The 20250-nt window shown below is 40.6% G+C and overlaps 1 protein-coding gene across 1 annotated transcript in view; it reads right to left on the reverse strand.

Annotated features, from left to right (window-relative positions):
* Positions 1–5969: 5969 nt before the first annotated feature.
* LOC5570843 (titin) overlaps positions 5970–20250 on the reverse strand; it is a 32462-nt gene continuing 18181 nt past the window's right edge. The window contains exons 4-6 of the mRNA XM_021837347.1: positions 7501–8969; positions 7196–7429; positions 5970–6818 (exon numbers count right to left, since the gene is read on the reverse strand). Of these exons, the coding sequence (XP_021693039.1) occupies positions 6451–6818; positions 7196–7429; positions 7501–8969 (2071 nt within the window). The 3' untranslated portion in view covers positions 5970–6450. The remainder of the gene's footprint in view (positions 6819–7195; positions 7430–7500; positions 8970–20250) is intronic.

A 20250-nucleotide genomic window follows, 5' to 3' on the forward strand; every position in this document is an offset into this window, starting at 1 on the left:
ATTCGCAAAAATCGAGTTTTCATCCGATTGCCATCAAATTTTCAGGGATTGAAAAATAACTATTAAACTTCAGTTTACCATTTTACTCGTATTTTATTTACAGTCCATACGCAAATGCCCGCACCTTGGCCTTAACCCCGGCAATAAGATTCTCCACAACCTGTGAATCAATCGTTTTTTGCATGTAAACCCATCCAGCTTTTTAAAAGCGCTAATGGCTGCCGCAAAGAGGCTCGCTTTCTGGTAGGGATCGGTCAATTTGACGTTTGGCTTGGGTCGTTTTATATTAAGTGGACCCAAGCCAAACGTCAAATCGACCGATCCCTACCAGAAAGCGAGCCTATTGGCGGCAGCCATTAGCGCTCGTAAAAAGCTGGATACATTCTTCAGTTCCTCGACTGTTTTCACTACCTTAGGTCGTTTAAGAAGGTGCTGCTTCATAATCGCCCAGTACTTCTCGATGGGGCGGAGCTCCGGAGTGTTGGGAGGATTGAACATTTTCGGCACGAAATTGACCTTATTGTCCGCATACCACTAGCACGTCCTTAGAGTAGTGGCATGCGGCCAAATCCGGCTAGAAGATTGTTGGGACGTTGTGGGCCTTCAGGAGAGGAAGCAGCCGCTTCTGGGGCACACTTTCATGTACACCTGTCCGTTCATCGTGTCCTGGGTCACGAAAGGTGCACTCCACTTCCCGCACGTGCAGATGGCTTGCCAAACCAGAAATTTCTTCGCAAATTTGGACATCTTCTGAGTGTGGACATGCTCCGGAATGCTGAACTTATCCTTGGCCGTGTAAAACAGGTTGCCGGGGATCTGTTTAAAGTCGGTCTTCACATATGTTTCGTCGTCCATGATGCAGCATTCAACTTTCGTCAGCATGTTGAGGTAAAACTTCCTGGCACGGGTTTTGGCGGACTTGTTTTGCTTCTCGTTGCGATTAGGGGCCTTTTGTACCTTATGCGTTCAAAGCCCAGCCTTAGTTTTGGCCTTCTGGACAAAACTTCGGCTTAGGTGCAGGTTCTTAGCCACATCCCAAACGGAGGCGTTCGGGTTTCGGTTGAAGGCCCCAACTACGTGGTTGTGATTTTTGGTGTTGTACGGAATACTTTTTCCTTCACTTCTGGGCTTCCGATCGGTAGTCAATCGTTCCTCGAACCGCTTAATCACTCGCGACACCGTGGAATTCGCGATTCCCAACGTTTTAGCGATGGAACGATGCGAGAGATCCTTGTTCTTGTGATGAATTCGCAAGATTTTATCACGCACGAGCTGTTATTTCGACTCCATTTCCACGAGTTTTGATCACAGAACTTTAAAACTTGCAGGATGTAAATAATGCACTATGAACTAAATCCACCCAAATTTTCATTAAATTCTACCCAACGGTTAAAAAGTTAGAGCAATTTCATAGTGTGGCAATTTCATCGTAGACACCCTTTAAGCACCCGACGTTCGATGACTCCAAGTACTTGCAAGTCCTCCTCGAGCATCGTCCACGTTTCATGCCCGTAGAGGACTACCGGCCTTATAGGCGTTTTGTACATGGTACATTTGGTGCGGGTGTGAATCTTTTTTGACCACAGCTTCTTGTGGAGGCCATAGTAGGCCCGACTTCCACTGATGATGCGCCTCCGTATTTTACGGCTAACGTTATTGTCAGCCCTCAGCAAGGATCCAAGGTAGACGAACTCATCGACCACCTCGAACGTATCCCCGTCTATCGTAACACTGCTACCTAGGCAAGCCCTGTCGCGCTCGGCCTCACCAGCTAGCGTGTGCTTTGTCTTGGTCGCATTCACCACCAGCCCAGCTTTTGCTGCCTCGCGTTTCAGGCGGATGTACAGGTCTGTCACCTTTTCAAATGTTCGCAAGACAATGTCCATATCATCCGTGAAGCAAACAAATTGACCGGATCTCGTAAAAATCGTGCCAAGCATAACACCTTCTAGCGCAATATTGAACAACAGGCACGAAAGTCCATCAACTTGTCGTAGTCCTCGGCGGGCTCCAAACGAACTGGAGTGTTCACCTGAAACCTTCACACAATTTTGCACCATCGTCCATCGTCGCTCTTATCAGTAAAGCTCTGGTCCGTTGTCGATCGGCCCAGATTGTGCCTATCAGCCGGTGCAGACAAATGGCCAGCCTCTCCGAGCCCATCTTTATGAGCTCAGCTCCGATACCATCCTTACCAGCAGCTTTATTGTTCTTGAGCTGGTGAATGGCATCCTTAACCTCCCTCAAAGTGGGGGCTGGTTGGTTTCCATCTTCCGCAGTACTGACGAAGGCATTTCCTCCGTTGTTCCGTTCTTCATTGCCTGTGCTCTCAGCGCCATTCAGGTGTTCGGGAAGTGCTGCTTCCACCTTTCGATCACCTCACGCTCGTCCGTCTAAATGCTCCCAATCTTATCGCTGCAAATCTCGGCTCGCGGCACGACGGCGTTGAGCTTCTGATAGAACTTACGCGTTTCTTGAGACCGGCACAGCTGTTCCATCTTCTCGCACTCCGTCTCCTCCAGGCGGCGTTTTTTCTCCCGAAAGAGGCGGGTCTGCTGTTGCCGTTTCCGTCTATAACGTTCCACGTTCTGCCGGGTCTCGTGCTGCAGCATGACCACCCGCGCTGAATCCGTCCCACGTACCCGACGTTGCTCTCAACTGCATCGTTGATGGCTGCCGTCACTGTTCTCCAGCAGTCCTCAAGAGGGGCTTCATCCAGCTCACTCTCTTCCGGTAATGCAGCTTCGAGGTGCTGCGCGTATGCAGCTGCAACATCCAGTTGCTTAAGCCACTCCAGGTCATACCGGGGCGGCCGTCGATACCGTACGTTGTTAACGACGGAGAGTTTTGGGCGCACGATAGGTCCTGACGTCGATAATGTCGGAGAAGTGCCGTCCATCAATCAGAACGTGGTCGATTTGTAATTCCATCTGCTGCGGTGATCTCCAGGTGTACATATACGGGAGGCTGTGCTGAAAGTAGGTGCTACGAATGGCCATGTTCTTGGAGGTGACAAAATCTATCAGTCGTAGGCCGTTCTCGTTCGTCAGCCGGTGGGCGCTAAACTTTCCAATCGTCGTCTGAACTCCTCCTCCTGGCCAATCTGAGCGTTCAAATCACTTATGATGCTCTTGACGTCGTGGCTTGGGTAGCGGTCGTACTCGCGTTCGAGCTGCGCGTAAAATGCGTCCTTGTTATCATCAGTGCTTCCGGAGTGAGGACTATGCACGTTTATTATGCTGAAGTTAAAGAATCGGCCTTTGATTCTTAACTTGCACATTCGTTCATTGATCGGCCACCACCCGATCACGCGCCTTTGCATATCACTCATCACTATAAAAGCTGTTCCCAGCTCACGTGTGTTGCCGCAGCTCTGGTAGATGGTATGATTACCTCTAAACGTTCGCACCATCGAACGTGTTCAGCACACCGCCTGCAGCGCTACGATGTCGAAACCGCGGTTCTTCAGTACATCGGAGAGTATGCGTGTGCTTCCGATGAAGTTGAGAGTTTTGCAATTCCACGTACCGAGTTTCCAATCGCTAGTCCATTTTCGTCGCTGTGGTCTTTACCGATTGTTCTGGTCCGTATTCTCTCGTTGACGTTCCTGTGCTGGTGTATTTTTATGGTTGGCTTGCAGGGCCTGACACCAATCCCCTAGATTTCTGGAGAACCATTCCCCCTAAATGTTCGGAGGGCCATAGTGCGCAGTTTAGCTTAGAGTCCTTTTCTGGCACTCGGACGATGATCAGCCGCCTCTGACATGGGAAACAGACACTGTTGTGAGCCGCTCCTAACATTGAGTACTTACGCTCCAGGTTTGCAGAAGCAAAAGCAAAAGCAAACCTCCCCTTTCCCTGTCAGCATACGGATACGACCAGAGTTCCCACCGGGGTTGGTTACCCGATCTTCCTTAAGGTTACTCGTACCCCGGCCAGTACCACGAGGAGGTATGCTCGCGATTAACAATAGAAAACGGAAATAATTTTCGCTTTTTAGGTCAGACATTTAAAAATAGTGTTCGTTTACATTTGAAAAAATTGAAGGCATAAATTTCTGTGTGAAACGCGTAGTGACGGTTGTATGGTTGAATTAAATTAATTTTGTGGTCTATTTTATAAGTCGAGTCGATAAAAATCGACAGTTGTCACTCTATGTGACTGGATTACTGTGATATAGTCACATAGAGTGACAACTGTCGATTTTCATCGACTCGACTAGACCATAATAGACCATAAAATTAATTTAATTCAACCATACAACATACAACCGTTACTACTCGTGTAACACGAGTTCACTAAATTAACGTTTATAGCACGGCGCGGCTCAAACCAATGAACTCGTGCATTGGTCCATGGGAGTGAACGGGTGACATTAAAAATACACATGCTTACTTTGATCGACACTTATTACAGACGAGTCACATGAATCTGCTCGATTTACAAAATAGACCCCTAGTCAAAAACATTTGGGTCTATTCTACGAGTGGGGTGCGGTGAGAATTGTCGGTCTCGTATAGCCAAGTCACAATTACCGACTCGAGTGAAGTGACTCTCCATTTGATTTACACGGCGAGTCACTTCACTCGAGTCGAGAATTGTCTCCTCGCAATACGAGATCGACAATTCTAACCCCACCCTGCTCGTAGAATTGACCCAAATGTATATACATGTACAAACGGTTGATGCAAGTATGAAACAGTCCTATCTTTCCAATTGACTTGCGAATTGAGTTGATATTTTTATTTAAACGGGGAAATTTGTTGGAAAATGGCCCAGGGGGTCCAAAATATATAGAGATCCAAAATGTATTGGTTACCTTATCACATTTTCCCTCAGTACTAGACAAAACAATAAAGAAATAATATTTTCGCTAAGGTTTTTTTTTGTATTCTAAGAGTCTGCTAATTCTGAGCATCATTGAATTCTGAGATGATTGTAATTTTCACTTGTTTAGTTTTGTTTCAAAATGACACGCTAAAAAAAGTTTATATTAGAAAAACTTTGTTTCCTTAAATGTTCGGTGTTCAGACAGATCGGACTGGATGATATTTTGGCCTTGCAAAGATAAGTCAAATCTGATTTTCCGATGATTTTTTGATACAGCTGTTTCATCAAACATATAAGTTCCATTACTATAGCAAAAAATGCAAATATTTTGTTATTCTGGACGCTTGGGGTAAGTTTTCCTGAAATCATTGAAAAAAAAAATACTTGGTTCAGTCTGTCTGAACACCGACCAAATGTGCCCATCTCGCGGTATATAGACGTTTGGTAGTAAAAATCTTGAGACAAAATTTCATTGAAATAAAACATGTTTTTTTTTTAATTTACTTTAATTTTTGAAAATATTTTTTTTTTTTCATTGTGGCAACAAGCGAGATTTTTTTAGTATTTTTATATGAGAATTTAGACAATTATCTACAAGTGTACAACACGTTTTATTAAAAAAAAAATGGGTAAACATTATTGGCCCTTTTCAAATGATAGTCCAAACCAGATAATATTCGGAAAAACTAAGTAATGCAAAGTGGCTTATTTAGTCAAGGTCTACCGATTCAGAAAATTTCATAGACATTTGAGAGGGTTTTGCCAACATCTCTTCGAGTTGGCACGTTATGATATAACGTAGTCTCTTTTGCTGTCGCGATAGTAATATGAACCATCTCATTTGAATCGTTTGAAACAGAAGCATGAAACGAGCTCACCAGTTGCTATTCCATCCTCGACCGTCAAATAAGAAGTTGCTCAGCAAAACGCGAAAATTAAACAAAGCTTCCAGCGATACGAAAAACGAACCCGCTTTCGAGGGCTCCAAACTGTATAATTGGTAAAGCTACCGGCCACGTCCTTATGGTCATCGAGAGCGGAAAGGAATATAAGGTGCAACATGATCGGAGAACAGCTATCAAATAAAATACAAATAGATTTATGGAAAACAAATATTTCGGAACGATCAATAACACTTTCTTACGATAATTATTCACTTCTCTGTTTATTGGTTAATGATGTCTTAGGTTACGGTTAATTTCTTTACACGTTTGTGTGATCCTAATGAGATCTACACACTACTACAGATAAGGGGGGATGCTCTTAAATGCTAGCAACAGGTTGAAAAAATGTTTATTTCTTGTGTCAATTCATGTGCCTCCAAAAACGATCCCGTACCAATGTCAATTTTTTATAAAGAACTAGTAAGAAGTAAATTCAATAAAACAAGAAAGAGCCAAAGTTTGTGGTTTCCTGTCTGAATGCAAAAATTTTGTCGCGAATACTTTCGCTATGCTTAAATTGCGGGGTAAATGTTGTAAGTAGAAAGATGGATTTCAACAAGAAGGGAAAAAGATTAATAAAACACTAATGAAGAACTAAACCTACGAACTAGAATAAACTGCAGTCACTATCTCTAACTGGGACCGTGGCAACGATTCCGAAACCCAAAAAACCGAGCCTATTCCTGCGCATCGCGGTACTTCATCATGAGCTCGAACCGCTTGTTCGTTCGCACGCCCTTGAGGATCTGGCTCTGCTTGTGCCGGCTCTGTTCGATGACCCGGTGCGCACCGTCCGGAGTGTCCTTACCTGTCGACGAACTGCCGCTTCCTTCCTGGGACTTGGGCTTGAAGGTGGCGTGGAACTGTTTCTGGCGCTTCTCCTGCCGGTCAGCGTCGGAAAGTGGCTTGTGGTGGGATTCCGAGGGTTTCGGGATCAGGGGGCGGACGACGGCGGGTTTGAACGACGACGAGCTGGCTCCGTTGCCGGATTTGTAGGGCGACTTGGGCGGGAGGCTGCTCGACTTCTGAAGGGGTGGACGCTCGGCTGAAAATGAAAGGATAAAAGGTTTGTTACGGCTGTTGATTGAACGTTACTCTAATAAACGCTTGTTAACTGGTTAAATTCGATATTTTTGTACATCGTGCATCCTGAAGATCAATGACCATTAACTCTCTAACTATTGGAAAACAACTAAAAAAATCGACTGATTTAAAAAAAAATTGGACCATTTGCAACATTGTGTGTTAAGGCCCTTTTCATAAAAACGCTTTTTTTCATGAAGAAATTGTCGATTAAAGTCGTGGAACGGTGAGGGTTAAGGACCGACCTGGACGTACCTGGTTGGAAAATGGATTTTCAACAGCTGATTGAGAAGATATGGGAGTCTTCAACAACAGCCGTTGAGTTCAGCATCAACTTACCACTCCTGACCAGGGCGGACGCCGCCGGACTCTTCACGGTGCTGGACGCCAGAATCTCCTTGGCGCGCTGGACCTTCCGGTTGTGGAACTCCTCGATCGATTCCATCCGGCTGAACTGCTGCTGGTGGATGTTCTTGAAGTTGGGCAGCTTGCTGATCTTCGACGGCTTTGGCCCATCCTGCTGGGCGTCTTTGTGTTCCGACAGCGAACGTTTCCGGTGCCCTGGGGGTATTTCTGGAATTGAAGGATAGTAATGTGTGAAGTTGGCTGTGTTGATCAGTTGATCCACAGAGGTATATACTCACTGGTTGCACTTTCGTTTTTCTTCTTCAACCGTTCGTCGATGGTATCGACCAGCATGGTGCTGTTGGCCGGGCTGTGGAATGTGACGTTCTTCTTCACAATTTCAGCGTCACTGGCCGAAAGCGATCGCTTGCGACTGTTCTGGATCAACCGATCCTTAGCGGTCATTTTGGTACCCATCCTCAACGGAGTACTGGTGGTACTGCCGGGTTTGCCTTCCGAGTGATGTAATTTCGGATCCAATACAGCGATCGGGCTTTCGGTAATGTCGATGATCTCGTGGGGAACGTTGGCTTGATCCTGATCGTCGGGTTTATCTGGACTGCACGATGTCTTCGAGGGCTTAGAATCCGGAGTTCTGGGAGTTGTCGGTACTTTTCCTTGTGAGATCACCGGTGAATGGTGCAATTCGACCCTGGCAACCGTTGTGTGCGATGACTGCGGAACGGGAGATTTATCGGCCAGATCGAACTCTGCATCGAATTCGGACTTGGGAGGTTTTGGAGTGTCGGGTATTACAATGATCGACTCGTTGTCACGATCGCGCTCTGAAAACGTTGCCTCCTTTGATTCAGAGACATCGTCGAGCAGTTCGTCTTCTTTCTCATCATCAAGATCGTCCATGGGCGGGGCTTCGGTATCATCGAGATCATCCTCAAGTTCCGGCGTAGAAATGCGATTCTTCATCTGATCCTCGTGACCATTCGTGTGCTCTACCGGAAGTTCTTCAACCGTTGCCGGCTCATTGGCAACAGTACTTGCTCCAGACATTTCAAGGAATTCCACCGACTCGTATTGCTGTTGATCTTTGCTATCGTCAATTTTGGCTACCTCGACTCCGACTTGCTCAGCAGACTCTTCCTCTACGCAAAGCGCCTCCGAGAAACTACTACTTGCGGATACTTCGGCAGTTTGTTGACTGGGTTCTGCAGCCGGGGTCGGAGCAGCAGGTTCTTCAAAGATGGCAGACAGGAGTTCTTCGGGAGTTTCTTGTACTGGCGCTTCAATCGCATCTTCAGCGATCTCATCATTCTCCGGTTCTTCAGCCACCTCCGTTACTTCCGGAGCCTCCACCAACTCTACAGGCACCGGCTCCGGATCGGACTGCTCCAAAGGAGCCGGTGGCTCTTCATGTAACGGAGCAGGACTTTTTGGGGCTTCCTCCGTCGTCGGCTGACTGCGACGCGGAGATGTCTGAGGGATGGAGTGTTCTTGAAAATCCTCCCGGGTAGACTCGACTGTTTCCGGTTCCTGCAGTGTGCTTTCGTCTTCCTCCTGGACCACGGGTTCAGCTTCATCGTCATGCACGCCTTCCGATTCGAGCGATTCGATTTGACCCTCCTGAACCGGTTCCTCCAGGGAAGCGGAGTCTCCGCCATTGTCGGTAGCTAGGGGCAAGTCTTCTTCCATTGGTTCCGGTTCGTCTGTTGTTTGGGGAATGTCCTCAGCTACTGCCTCTTCCGGCGCCGTACTGTAAAAGACAAAAGATGAATTCAGTTGCAAAGCGAAGAATATTGGTAGCATGTGCAGATTTCTCGCATACTCTGAGATAACGCCCTAAAAGCCATTGGTAACCACAAGCTTAGCTCGTTGTTTCTGAGCAAATGAAGGAATAAGCATCCAAACTAACATCACGGGCAACTAGATATTGATCCTTTCTTCCCCATAGCGTTATCAAATAACATGAAAATCCATTCAGATGCTCAGTAACAACGAGCTACACACATGGTTACCAATGGCTTTTAGGGCGAGATCAGAAGTTATGCGAGATTTGGTCCCAAACTAGCATAGACGGTTAGTAAACGGACTCTTATTAATCAAACTTTACCGTTTAGCGATTGGCTCAGATGATTTTAATTAGCCGCCAGTGGTTGACACTTAAGGTATAAATCAGGCCTGCCCAACCTTTTTGAGCCGCGGGCCACATTCCAGCAATAATATTGTACGGCGGGCCAAAAAAAAAATCCATTTTTAATCATAATTATTTTGGAAAACAAATTTGAAATAACTGTTTTTAAGCATCCTACTATAAGGATTCAGTAAGAATTTTTAGTATTCTATCAAGATCTTGCGAAGGAGTTGTGTTTTAAGATTATGTTAGTATTTAGGTCAAGAAGCACTGAAAATCCTGAACTTAATTTTGTATTAGAATCGTGTTGAAGACGTTACAGTAAAAACTCGTTATAACAACAACTGTATTTGTGTCAAATCTCTTTATAACGACATTTCTAATAATATCTTCAAATTTCCATTGTAATTTTAACATTTGTAGCGACATTTCTATGTTTCTACCGTTCTCTATTATGACATTCGAGATGTATTTGGTAGTCACTCAGTATAACGCCATTTTTGCGCCTTTTTAATTATTTTAGTAAAATTCTGATCATTTTCTTCCTCCATGCTCCATAACGACATCTAACTTCTTTATGACGACGTCATTTATAATCTCATCAACGGCGCACAGTGGCGGTCCTTCATACAAAGGTCGGACAAAACCTCAAATACGTCTCAAATTGCTTGATAATGGTAATCTATTAATTATCTTGGATACCTGATATCATCCCGTTGGAAATAACAGTCAAATTGAAATTTCGATTTTCTAGCGAAATTGGTCCAAATTAAGTTTTTTCATCCAATCGTATAAAAAAGCTAATACTACAAATTTTTTTGTTGTAATGCAGAAATTTGTGCATAAACATGAACTAGAGGTACAAATTTAACTTCCTTTTAGTAATTCCACTAAAGTTTCAAACGAATTGTGACAAATTATAAAGATTTAAATGATGAAATCGATAAATTATAATGAAAAATGAAAATGGAATTTTCATCTCTAGGGGCAAAAAGGGGCAAGAAAAACTATTGCACGTTTGAAAGTATGGATGATTTGCTGCTTCATAGTGAGTGACTCATTTTCCCCGAAACACTTCACATAAAACGTACGATGTTTTGAAAAATTTAACAAAATTTTGGAGAAAGATTGATTGAAACTTTTTTTGCTACAAATAACAACTTGATATGTTAAAATTTATATAATTATAGCCAAAACTAAGGCTTATGACTACGCTTTCAAATGGAGCCTATTGAGCTTAAATCGGTTATGATTTCGTTGAGATACAGCTGTTTGAAGTTTGCTAGGTGAATCATAGTTGATGAATTTCGAGCAGTCCAATTTTGCTGACTTTCCCACACTTACGATGCTGCCAAAAATCGAAAACAGAACAGATCAATCTCAAATTTTGAGAAATTGTCGCTCAATAGTATAGAAGTCTACAAAAAATATTGACGAGTGATTTTGAGAACATGAATTTTTGAGGTTTTGTCCGGCCATGCGCCACTGTGCGGCGATCCCTTGCGATGCCGCTATAACGAGCTTCGACTGTATAAGAATCCTACTTAGAATGTTGTAACAATTCCGCCAACCATTATTTAACAATTTTGCCTAGGGTTATGAAGGAATTCATTTGGTAACAATCCAACACAGAATCTCCATTCTATAATCCTGTTATGGATCCTGCGAAATATCTGTCCAGGATTGTATATAAATCCTGTTAAGAATTCGATCCACACAGGATTTAGTGGAAAAACTTGGTTTAGAAGCTTTTGAAAAATTCTGCTGATAATTTAGTGAGAGTTTTTTGTAACTCAATGTACAGGATTTTGTAAGAATTAATTCTTTGCGTCGATATTCTGTTCGACTAATTTAGCTTATTCCCATCATATTTCATTTAAGATCGATTGAAGTTCAGTCTCGCCTATCAAATATTAAAGAAAGTCGTGATAAAGTGTTGTATAAATTTCAATAAAATTATTGTAATTATTAAAGAGTATGATATCTCATTATGAATCTCAAACAATCTTGATACACAACTCCTTTGCAAGATCTTTATATAATACTAAGTGAAATCCTTACTGAATCCTTACAAGGATGCTCAAAAACAATTATCTCATTTTTCCCAAAATAATTTTGGTCATTTTTTTCCTTTTCGCACTTATAAGTAGAATAATTTCAACGCTTATTAACTTAAAAGAAGAGAGCTACCATATGTTATAGTATTAACAACAACTAATTAATCACGAGTTGAAAAAGGTGCATCAGTTGTTACATGTGTCCGTCAAGAAATCCGCAAAAGTTGGGACAAAAAATTGCGATAGCGCTAGGTTTATTGCTTTGTTTGCGTTTGTTTCGGTGACAATTTGATTTACTGAGTATTAGCAAAATATAATATCAAGTAAATTTAGAAGATTTAAATACTAATTGAGTCATCATATTAGTTGAAATATTAGCGTGAAATTCAATCGAAACTTTAAACAATGATGCTTGGTATGTTCTAACTTCAAATAAACAGATCAGTCTGTGGACCAGATATGAGAATCGTCTTCAAGCTCTTCGCGGGCCGCACAAAATGACGCCGTACAAAATGGGCCGTACGTTGGGCAGCCCTGGTATAAATGCTAATCTTACGTCGTGTTAGAATGCAGGTCAAAAAGGAAAGGAGAATAGATTTATGTTGCATATGAAATCCGCTGCATCTCTCTGAACTTATGCGGCATATGTTAACTTTTTGGTTATTACGTTGTCAGTGTTTCATTCGAAGGGAAATTGTTGAAGGTCAAATGCAAAGGACAATGTTTATTGTCCACAATTTGTATGAACGTATGAGTGACAGATAAAAAGTAAAGAATGAAGAAGATAGAAGAGGTAGATACGACTAAAAACAAGTAAAAACGGGCCATGACAGATATCATTACCTTTTGTTCGCTAAGCAATAGTTATTAGGCTATCAATCCCGAGTGTGGAAGAGGGCACAACGCATACGGGATTTGACGTTAGTTTTTTATGTATGACCGTGTGATTATTCCCTGCCTCGTGTAAGACTGCAAAGAATAAGCATACCGACCCTGAGTTTATGTATCAGGAAGTCTCAGAGAGGCTCCCCTCTAAGCTACCAATAGTTACAGAAGTTCATTTAGTGATTCTTACTTTCTAAAGAATCCCTTTGAAAGTATCATTTTAGATTTTTTCCAAGGATAACCATAGAAATCATCTTAGAGATTCCATCAGGAAACCAGGATTTTCAGATTTTATCTGATTTTTTTCAAGAAAAACCTAATTCCTACAAAAATTTATCCAATGATTATACCTTTCACTTTCTCTAGCATTTCCTCTAAGATTCTCGTTAAGAACATCTTTTGGAATTAAACCAATATTTTTCCAGGCATTTTCTACACAATTATCGTTAAAGATTTCTCCAACATTTCAACCAAAAAATTCTCTACGAATGTCTTTAGAATTTTCTTCATAGCTTCCTCCAAAGATTGCTACAGGAATTCCTCCACAAATTCTTTGAGAAATTTCCCAAGGGAGTCTTCAAATACTTTTTTCCCCAGAGATTTCTCGAGGATAATAGCTATTTTTGAAGATTTTCCTTATATTATCCGGGAGGTATTTCAAAAAGTAGCCCTGTAGTAACATATGATGAGATTTGTTTAAGTTCAAAAATAACCATTCTCGATTACTTTTTCAAATCGACGTAAGTAACTTCCATACGGTTTGGAGAAAATTAATTCAGAAGAATCACAACCTGTCTTCTAAAACTGTTTTAAAATGAATCACCTTTTGAACATTTTTTCGACGTGTACATTGCTTAAATTTTGCATACAATGAGCTCGCGTTCAAAAACTATGGAGTTCCTATTATTTCACACAAGAATTTTATGACAAAATTATAAGCCGTTTTATTCAATTACTTGCGACGTTTTTCTACCAGTGTAAAATTGACTCAAGTAGTGTTTTGTTTTGATTCGTGGTTAAGTCACTTTGTCTCTCCATACAGCGGGGAGGCGAAAGTAGGGGTTAGGTTGCGAAAGTTGAAAATCTTACTTTCGTCATTTTGTAAATCCGGAAATTAAACGTTCTAAAAGTGAAAAATCGAGTTGGTTTAGAGCGAAACGTGTAGAATTTCGTCTGCAATACACGTAGGATCGATAAAGTAAGTTTGTATACTTTTTTGACTTGAGTCTGTATCAATAAGTTTTCGAGCATTGATTAACTCCCACTCAAAACTCTGGATTGCTGCAGAGCTGCAGTAATTTCTTGAAGAAACACTGTAGCTGGTGTGAAATCTTAAATGAACTTTTAAAGAACCCATGAAGATTTCAATTTAGAAACTACTACATTACTACTAATTATACGGAAGAACTGCAGGAATTCTTGATTGAAATGCTGGAGAAATTCCTGGAGTAGCTCATGAGGAACTTCAGGACGAAAATATTGAGGATTTCCTAGAAGTGTATTCAAAATATTTGCTCTAATTTTGGAGGAACTTTTCGAACAATTCCTAGAAGTATATGTGGATGAATTATTGTAAGAATTCATACTAGATTGCCAATCATTGGCGTAGGATTTCTAGTAGATCTTCCTGAAAAACAAAAAACAAATTACTTCAAAAACTCTGAAATGAATGTGGATTTTCTTGGAATAAACCCTATAGGAACCTCTGGAAAATCCTATAACAACTGGGGAAATCGTTGGAAAAATTAGTCATAAAATATCTGGAGGAAATCCTGAGATAGTCTCTGGCAAATTACTAGAGCTAGAAGCGTTGAGAGTGGTCCTGGATTTTTCGGAGCCAATTCTGGTCACTAAGCATCCCTTGAAACACAGCTGGAAGATTTTTTGGGAGAATAGGTAAAGGAATCAATAGATGAGTTTCTGGAGGAGTTTCTAAAAGTATGCCAGAATAAATCTCTGAAGAAATCACCAACATAATTTCTGAAGTTTTTCTCGAGGAATCTGAAAAGAAAATGCTGAAGAACCTCTGAAATAATCGCGTAATAGTTTCTAGAGGTGTACTGCCGTGAATCGCAAGTCAGTCCCATCTGCATTTTCGTCAAAATTGAGTTGTATTCAGTTTTCAACATATTTTTCCAATGCTCTTTCAGCTGCACTAATAAGATAATAAGATTTGTTCGGAAAAACAAGGAAAAAACACCCAGTCAAATTGTCCCATAATGAAAAGTAATCGCATATCAGTCCCACTACAGATTTTCGCAACGTGTAACACAAAAATAAACCGTGTTTTGATCATCTTTATATTTTTCCCGGAAGAACATCGTAGTGAAGAGCAAATTGTGAAAGTTTCATTGAGAATTGAACATGTTTAAATTCTCTGGAATTTTTTGAATATTCACATGGAAAACGGGTTTAGAAACTTTACAGCCCATTTTCTCAATGCCTACTTTTTACAGATGGGACTGACTTGCGATTCACGGTAGTGTAGTACCTCCAAGATTTGAAAGCCGGATTCTGTGCGAGCAGAATAAGGAAAAAGGTGACTTGGACTTCAGAGACCGTTTTGATAAAAATAAAAAAATAAAAGACCTTCCGTAAGAAACAGAGACTTTTTTAAAGATTCAATTTAAATAGAGACCAAGTATCTAAGAAGAGACCTGCTAACAGTCCTGTCCTGTCCGATTTCCAACTTAAAGCCTGATTCGCTGCTGACAAGTAATTTCTCAGCCTATCTTGATGCATGAGAAATTTCTTCAAGGAATAGATCAAGAATGCGCTTTTTTCTGATCGCAGTACTCAATTGAAAAGAACTGTCAGTTCAAATGGGAGTCGCTGTAGAAAATTTCTGCAAGGAATCGGCGAGAAATTTCTTTAGCGATTCCTGTTCAGCAGAAAATCAGGCTTAAAACGGTAAATTTTTTTGGTCGCAAAATTATTTTTTTTATTTGTTCTTACTAGGTAAGGTTGGAGTAGCTTTACCATATGAGAACACAAATTTCGTAGCTGGTTTTTCTTCAGCAAACTGCTATTAATAATAAAAATACATATATGTATATGAGGCAAGATTTTCAAATGTTAATTTTTCGAAATGAATAGCACGAATGTTCATACCAAGGTCTAGTTATCACCAAAAACAAATAGTTTAGTGTCTCCAGAATGATTTCTTTCTCAGTTAGTGTATATGCCTTAAGTAAAGCTAGCTCAATTGGTGAGCTCGTTTCATGCTTTTATTTCAAATCTGTAAAATATGTACGACTGTACATTTAATCGTTATAACCGTGGGACGCAATACGATTTTTCAACAAACTATGAATGGTTCGTCTCCACCGCAGAAAGAAAAGACAGCACGAAGAAATTGTGGTAGCTGACGCTCAAGAAAGCATGAACCGGAATGATATGCGGAGATTTTATGCAACGGTCAATGGTGCGCGGCACAATACCGTAACAGTGCCCGCCATGTGCAATGACCGAGAAGGGACTTTGCTGACCGATAAAACGGCGGTGGCTGCCAGGTGGAAGGAGCACTTTCAGCAATTGTTGAACGGTGAGAATGGAAATGTAGCGAGGAACAGGATGAACATAGATGATGACGATCTAGCTGTGGACCCACCGACCATAGGAGAGGTTAAAAAGGCTATCAGCGAGCTGAAGAACTGTAAGGCTGCTGGGAAGGTCCCGGTCGAGCTTCTCAAGCACGGAAGCGAGCAGCTTTACCAGTCGATCCACCGAGTACTTCTGAAGGTATGGGAGGACAAAGAATTGCCCACCGGCTGGTTGGATGGCCCACGGTGTGCTGGAACACACATATTATCGGACTTGCATGAACCTCCGATCTTTTTTCACTAAATGTTAGCCTTGGTAGTCAAAAAAAGCTTGCTGAATATTAAAAAATCTTTCATCGGCAAAAAATTGAAAAAAGACGATTTTTGTATTTTTACCCTTTTTCCATATATGAGTTCCTAGGAGAATATTAGGGATACACTAATATGATGACTTTTAACGACCTAATGACCAATTTGACATGACATATCTTTAACATGAATGAATTCTTAGATTTAAGCATCATTTCCTACATACACTGACATAATATGACCAGCCCATGGTGGTATGCCGTATTTTATATAATGGAAATTTCACTTTTCACTTCAGAAAAGCTCATACGAACGCTTTGTATTCTTCTTTCTGAATCAAATCAGTAATATTTTACGTATGTGGTATAGTTTTCTAATCAGAATAGGAATTCCCAGAAATTGATACACATGGCAGTATAAGCTGTATTCATGTGCTTATACGCGCAAACTTCTTGAAAGCGGGTTCACTATAACATGATTAAAAGTGAATGGCTTATATAGCCTTAAGGTGGTCTCAAGCTCATCGTGATACAAGTTTTGTGCAGTCACTAATCTACTCATATGCAATGCGCACATTATATTTGGGGTTTGAAGTGCCTGATTTTGAGTAAAAGGGCTGGATTACTTCGGATAAATGTGGCGACGGTAACAAATCGATCCAACGTAATCCAGCCCTTTTATTCACGACTTCGCACTTATGGAGGGCACATTTTGCGAAATAGACACAACAATTTCAATAACCAACATGGACACATAAATTTTATTATCGTAAAACGAGGTATCTTTGAAAATGCGGGTAACTTTGATAGTGCGGGATCCGCAACGTACACTAAACAAAATAACCAAAATTATGTTATTCAGTTAAGCAAAACGAATACGAAACTAATGAGTATCAGTGTGACACTTCACCTCTGAGCTGTTTTCGTGCCAATCAAGAGTATGTGAGGCTTTATATTCGAATATTAAAAAATGATGAGATTTTGGTACTTTCAAAACGCTCACAAACAATCTGTTTTACTATCACTATTTCATGAAACTATAATGAGTTCGGTACGTATGCTTGATGGCCTAGCTATAGTAGAACATGAATCCGGTATCAAACCTCATAGCGAAAAACAGTTTTACAATTTGGAAACATTTTTGTAATCAAAGTTACAAATTCCCATATAACATTAAAAACCTAGAGGTATGCAACGCCTCATGTACTTTACGGGATTCAGTCGATTTATGCTCATTCATGTTCCAAAAACGATTGATTTATGGTGAATTCAATGTCGAAACATGATTATCGATAGATATCTATTCAGAGATATATTTTTATACCCATTCTTATCAACTTATAATGGTGTTTATTATGTTTGTTTTGACTAAAAACCCTTTTAAAGATGTTTTTTGTTCAATAAATTTTGTACTTTAATTGATAAAATCTAATCCAGTTTCTCTATTAACATTCTCCAATCCAATTCAAACTGTGATGATGTCAAACAATAGTTTGTTTCGGATTTTCATGTGCTTATCTACTCATTATCAATGTTACCCCATTACCAAAAACTGACTTTCGATTATATGAAAAACTATAGATTCATTAAGATCGAACCGTTATGCAATCTTTCATGTACAATCGATAACTAACAAATCAGTGCTTGTTTTACAAATAAAAAATAAAATATTTCGATTTTCTCTCAAAAAACTATCAAAGTTACCCCGTTTTATGGTATGTATTAAGCTTAAGTATGTGAAGGTAACTAAGGATACGTTAATGATGTGAGGTTTTAGCAAACGCACCCAACCATCGGCTGCAAGATTTCAATATAAATCGGCATGACAACTTTTCAAATATTATATAATATTGTTACTCATACAAGGAATATACTGCACATAAAGGCATAACTGTCCCATATGGAAATAATAGGCATTGAGAAAATTGCGCTCAAGGTTTGAGTTTCGTCTTCCCATCTAAATGTTCATAATTTTCTAGTGCATTTCTGCATGCCATATTTATTTAGCACCACCGCACACACAACTCATTTTGCTTCTATTGATCAGCAAAAAATATAATCTTGCACAACGCACGTTTTGCAATTGTTATTCGCATTGAAAGTCTATATGGAGACTGTTATGCCTTTATTTTCAATATGGGACTGCACACGCTTCATATTTTTCCGCAACTTTTCCGAACAAAGTGTGTTAAATTTTATATGCATAGTAAAGTACACATAAAAACATGAATGTGGCGACGAAGAAAGGTGTTGGTTCGAAAATCCATATGGGACAGTTATGCTTTTATGGGCAGTATAAGACTATCATAGATTTTTTTTATTTTCACATCTTAAATTTTCTGTATAAACCCTGTATATGTTACGATATTTTACAATATTTGTATGCGTTCTAGTTTTGGATGTAGACATACCGTATACAGGTTTGCGTAAAATCTTCCTCCATCTTTCAATCAAAACAAATGTGAATAACAAGATCAGCTAGAGTGAACATACCAAACAAAATTGAAACAGTACATTGCCCTATATAATTGTATGGCGGCTTATTTTAATGGTTGCATGTTATTAAACAATTGTCTGTTATCTTAAAAAAGCTTTATGTTCAATAACGAACTCCAATGATTTCAATTATTCAGTAGAATAGGAAACATTGATTGAAACTTGATAAGTTGTAGTATGTTTACCTTAATAAATTTATGTAAAAATGAGATGTCGTTAATAAACGGCATACCACCATGGGCTGGTCACATTGTGTGAATGTAGGTATATATTATGATCAATTTGCAACGTCTTGTAATCGATTCGTGATCTAGATATATTAAATAAGTCTTTGAGCTACTGCAATGCATCAAAATTAGTGTAACTCTAATATTCTCCTATGAACTCATATATGGGAGAAGGGTAAAAATACAAAAATCAACTTTTTTCAATTTTTTGCCGATGAAAGATTTTTTAATTCTCCGCAAGCTTTTCTTGACTATCAAGGTTAACTTTTAGTGAAAAAAGATCGGAGGTTCATGCAAGTTCGATAATATGTGTGTTCCAGCACACCGTGTGGCCTCATCCGCCCTATCTACAAGAAAGGGCACAGACTGTAGTGTGTCAATTACAGAGGAATTACCCTGCTGAATTCGGCGTACAAAATTCTGTCGCGCATCCTGTTTAACAGACTGAGACCGCTCGAGGAGTCCTTCGTCGGCGAATACCAAGCTGGTTTTCGTGAGGGCCGTTCGACAACGGACCAGATGTTTAGCTTGCGAATGATCCTAGACAAATTCCGGGAGTATAACTTGCAGACTCACCATCTGTTTAATTGATTTCAAGGCGGCGTACGACTCAGTGAAAAGAAATGAGCTTTGGCAGATAATGTCTGAAAATGGTTTTCCGGCGAAACTAATTAGGCTGATACGTGCTACGCTGGATGGTTCGAAATCAAGTGTTCGGATCACAGACGAGGTGTCAACCTCGTTCGTGACGTTAGACGGATTGAAGCAGGGAGACGCATTTTCGAATTTACTGTTCAACATTGCACTCGAGGGTGCTATTAGGAGATCTGGCGTGCAGAGAAATGGCACTATTATCATAAGGTCGCACATGCTGCTTGGCTTTGCGGACGACATAGGCTTAATTGGAATCGATCGCAGGTCAGTGCAAGAGGCCTTCGTGCCTCTGAAGAGGGAGACAGCGAGGAAAGGCCTGACCATTAATTCTACTAAAACAAAGTACATGGACAATACAATACTCGGTGGGAAACTCGAAAATGGTGTGTGGCACAGACGCATGAATCACGAGTTGTATCAAATGTACAAAGATGCGAATATTATCAAGTGTTTAAAATACGGCACTTAGTGCGAATGTCGGAAGAAAGAATAGAGGTCGGCGGCTTCGAGGAAGACCACGAATACGCTGGCTGTACGCAGTGGAAGAGGACCTGGCGACCCTAAACGTTCGGAACAACTGGAGAAGTTTCGCCCAAGACCGACGACGATGGAGCTCTACAATACGCCCGGCAATGGCGTGACGCTACGCTTTAGCGATCAAGGTAGGTATCATGAAGCTCCTGTGAATATATTTTACAAATTATTGGTAGGAATTGAAATCTTCGCAAATAGGT

Source organism: Aedes aegypti, chromosome 1, assembly GCF_002204515.2.
Source record: "Aedes aegypti strain LVP_AGWG chromosome 1, AaegL5.0 Primary Assembly, whole genome shotgun sequence".
NCBI lineage: Eukaryota > Metazoa > Arthropoda > Insecta > Diptera > Culicidae > Aedes > Aedes aegypti.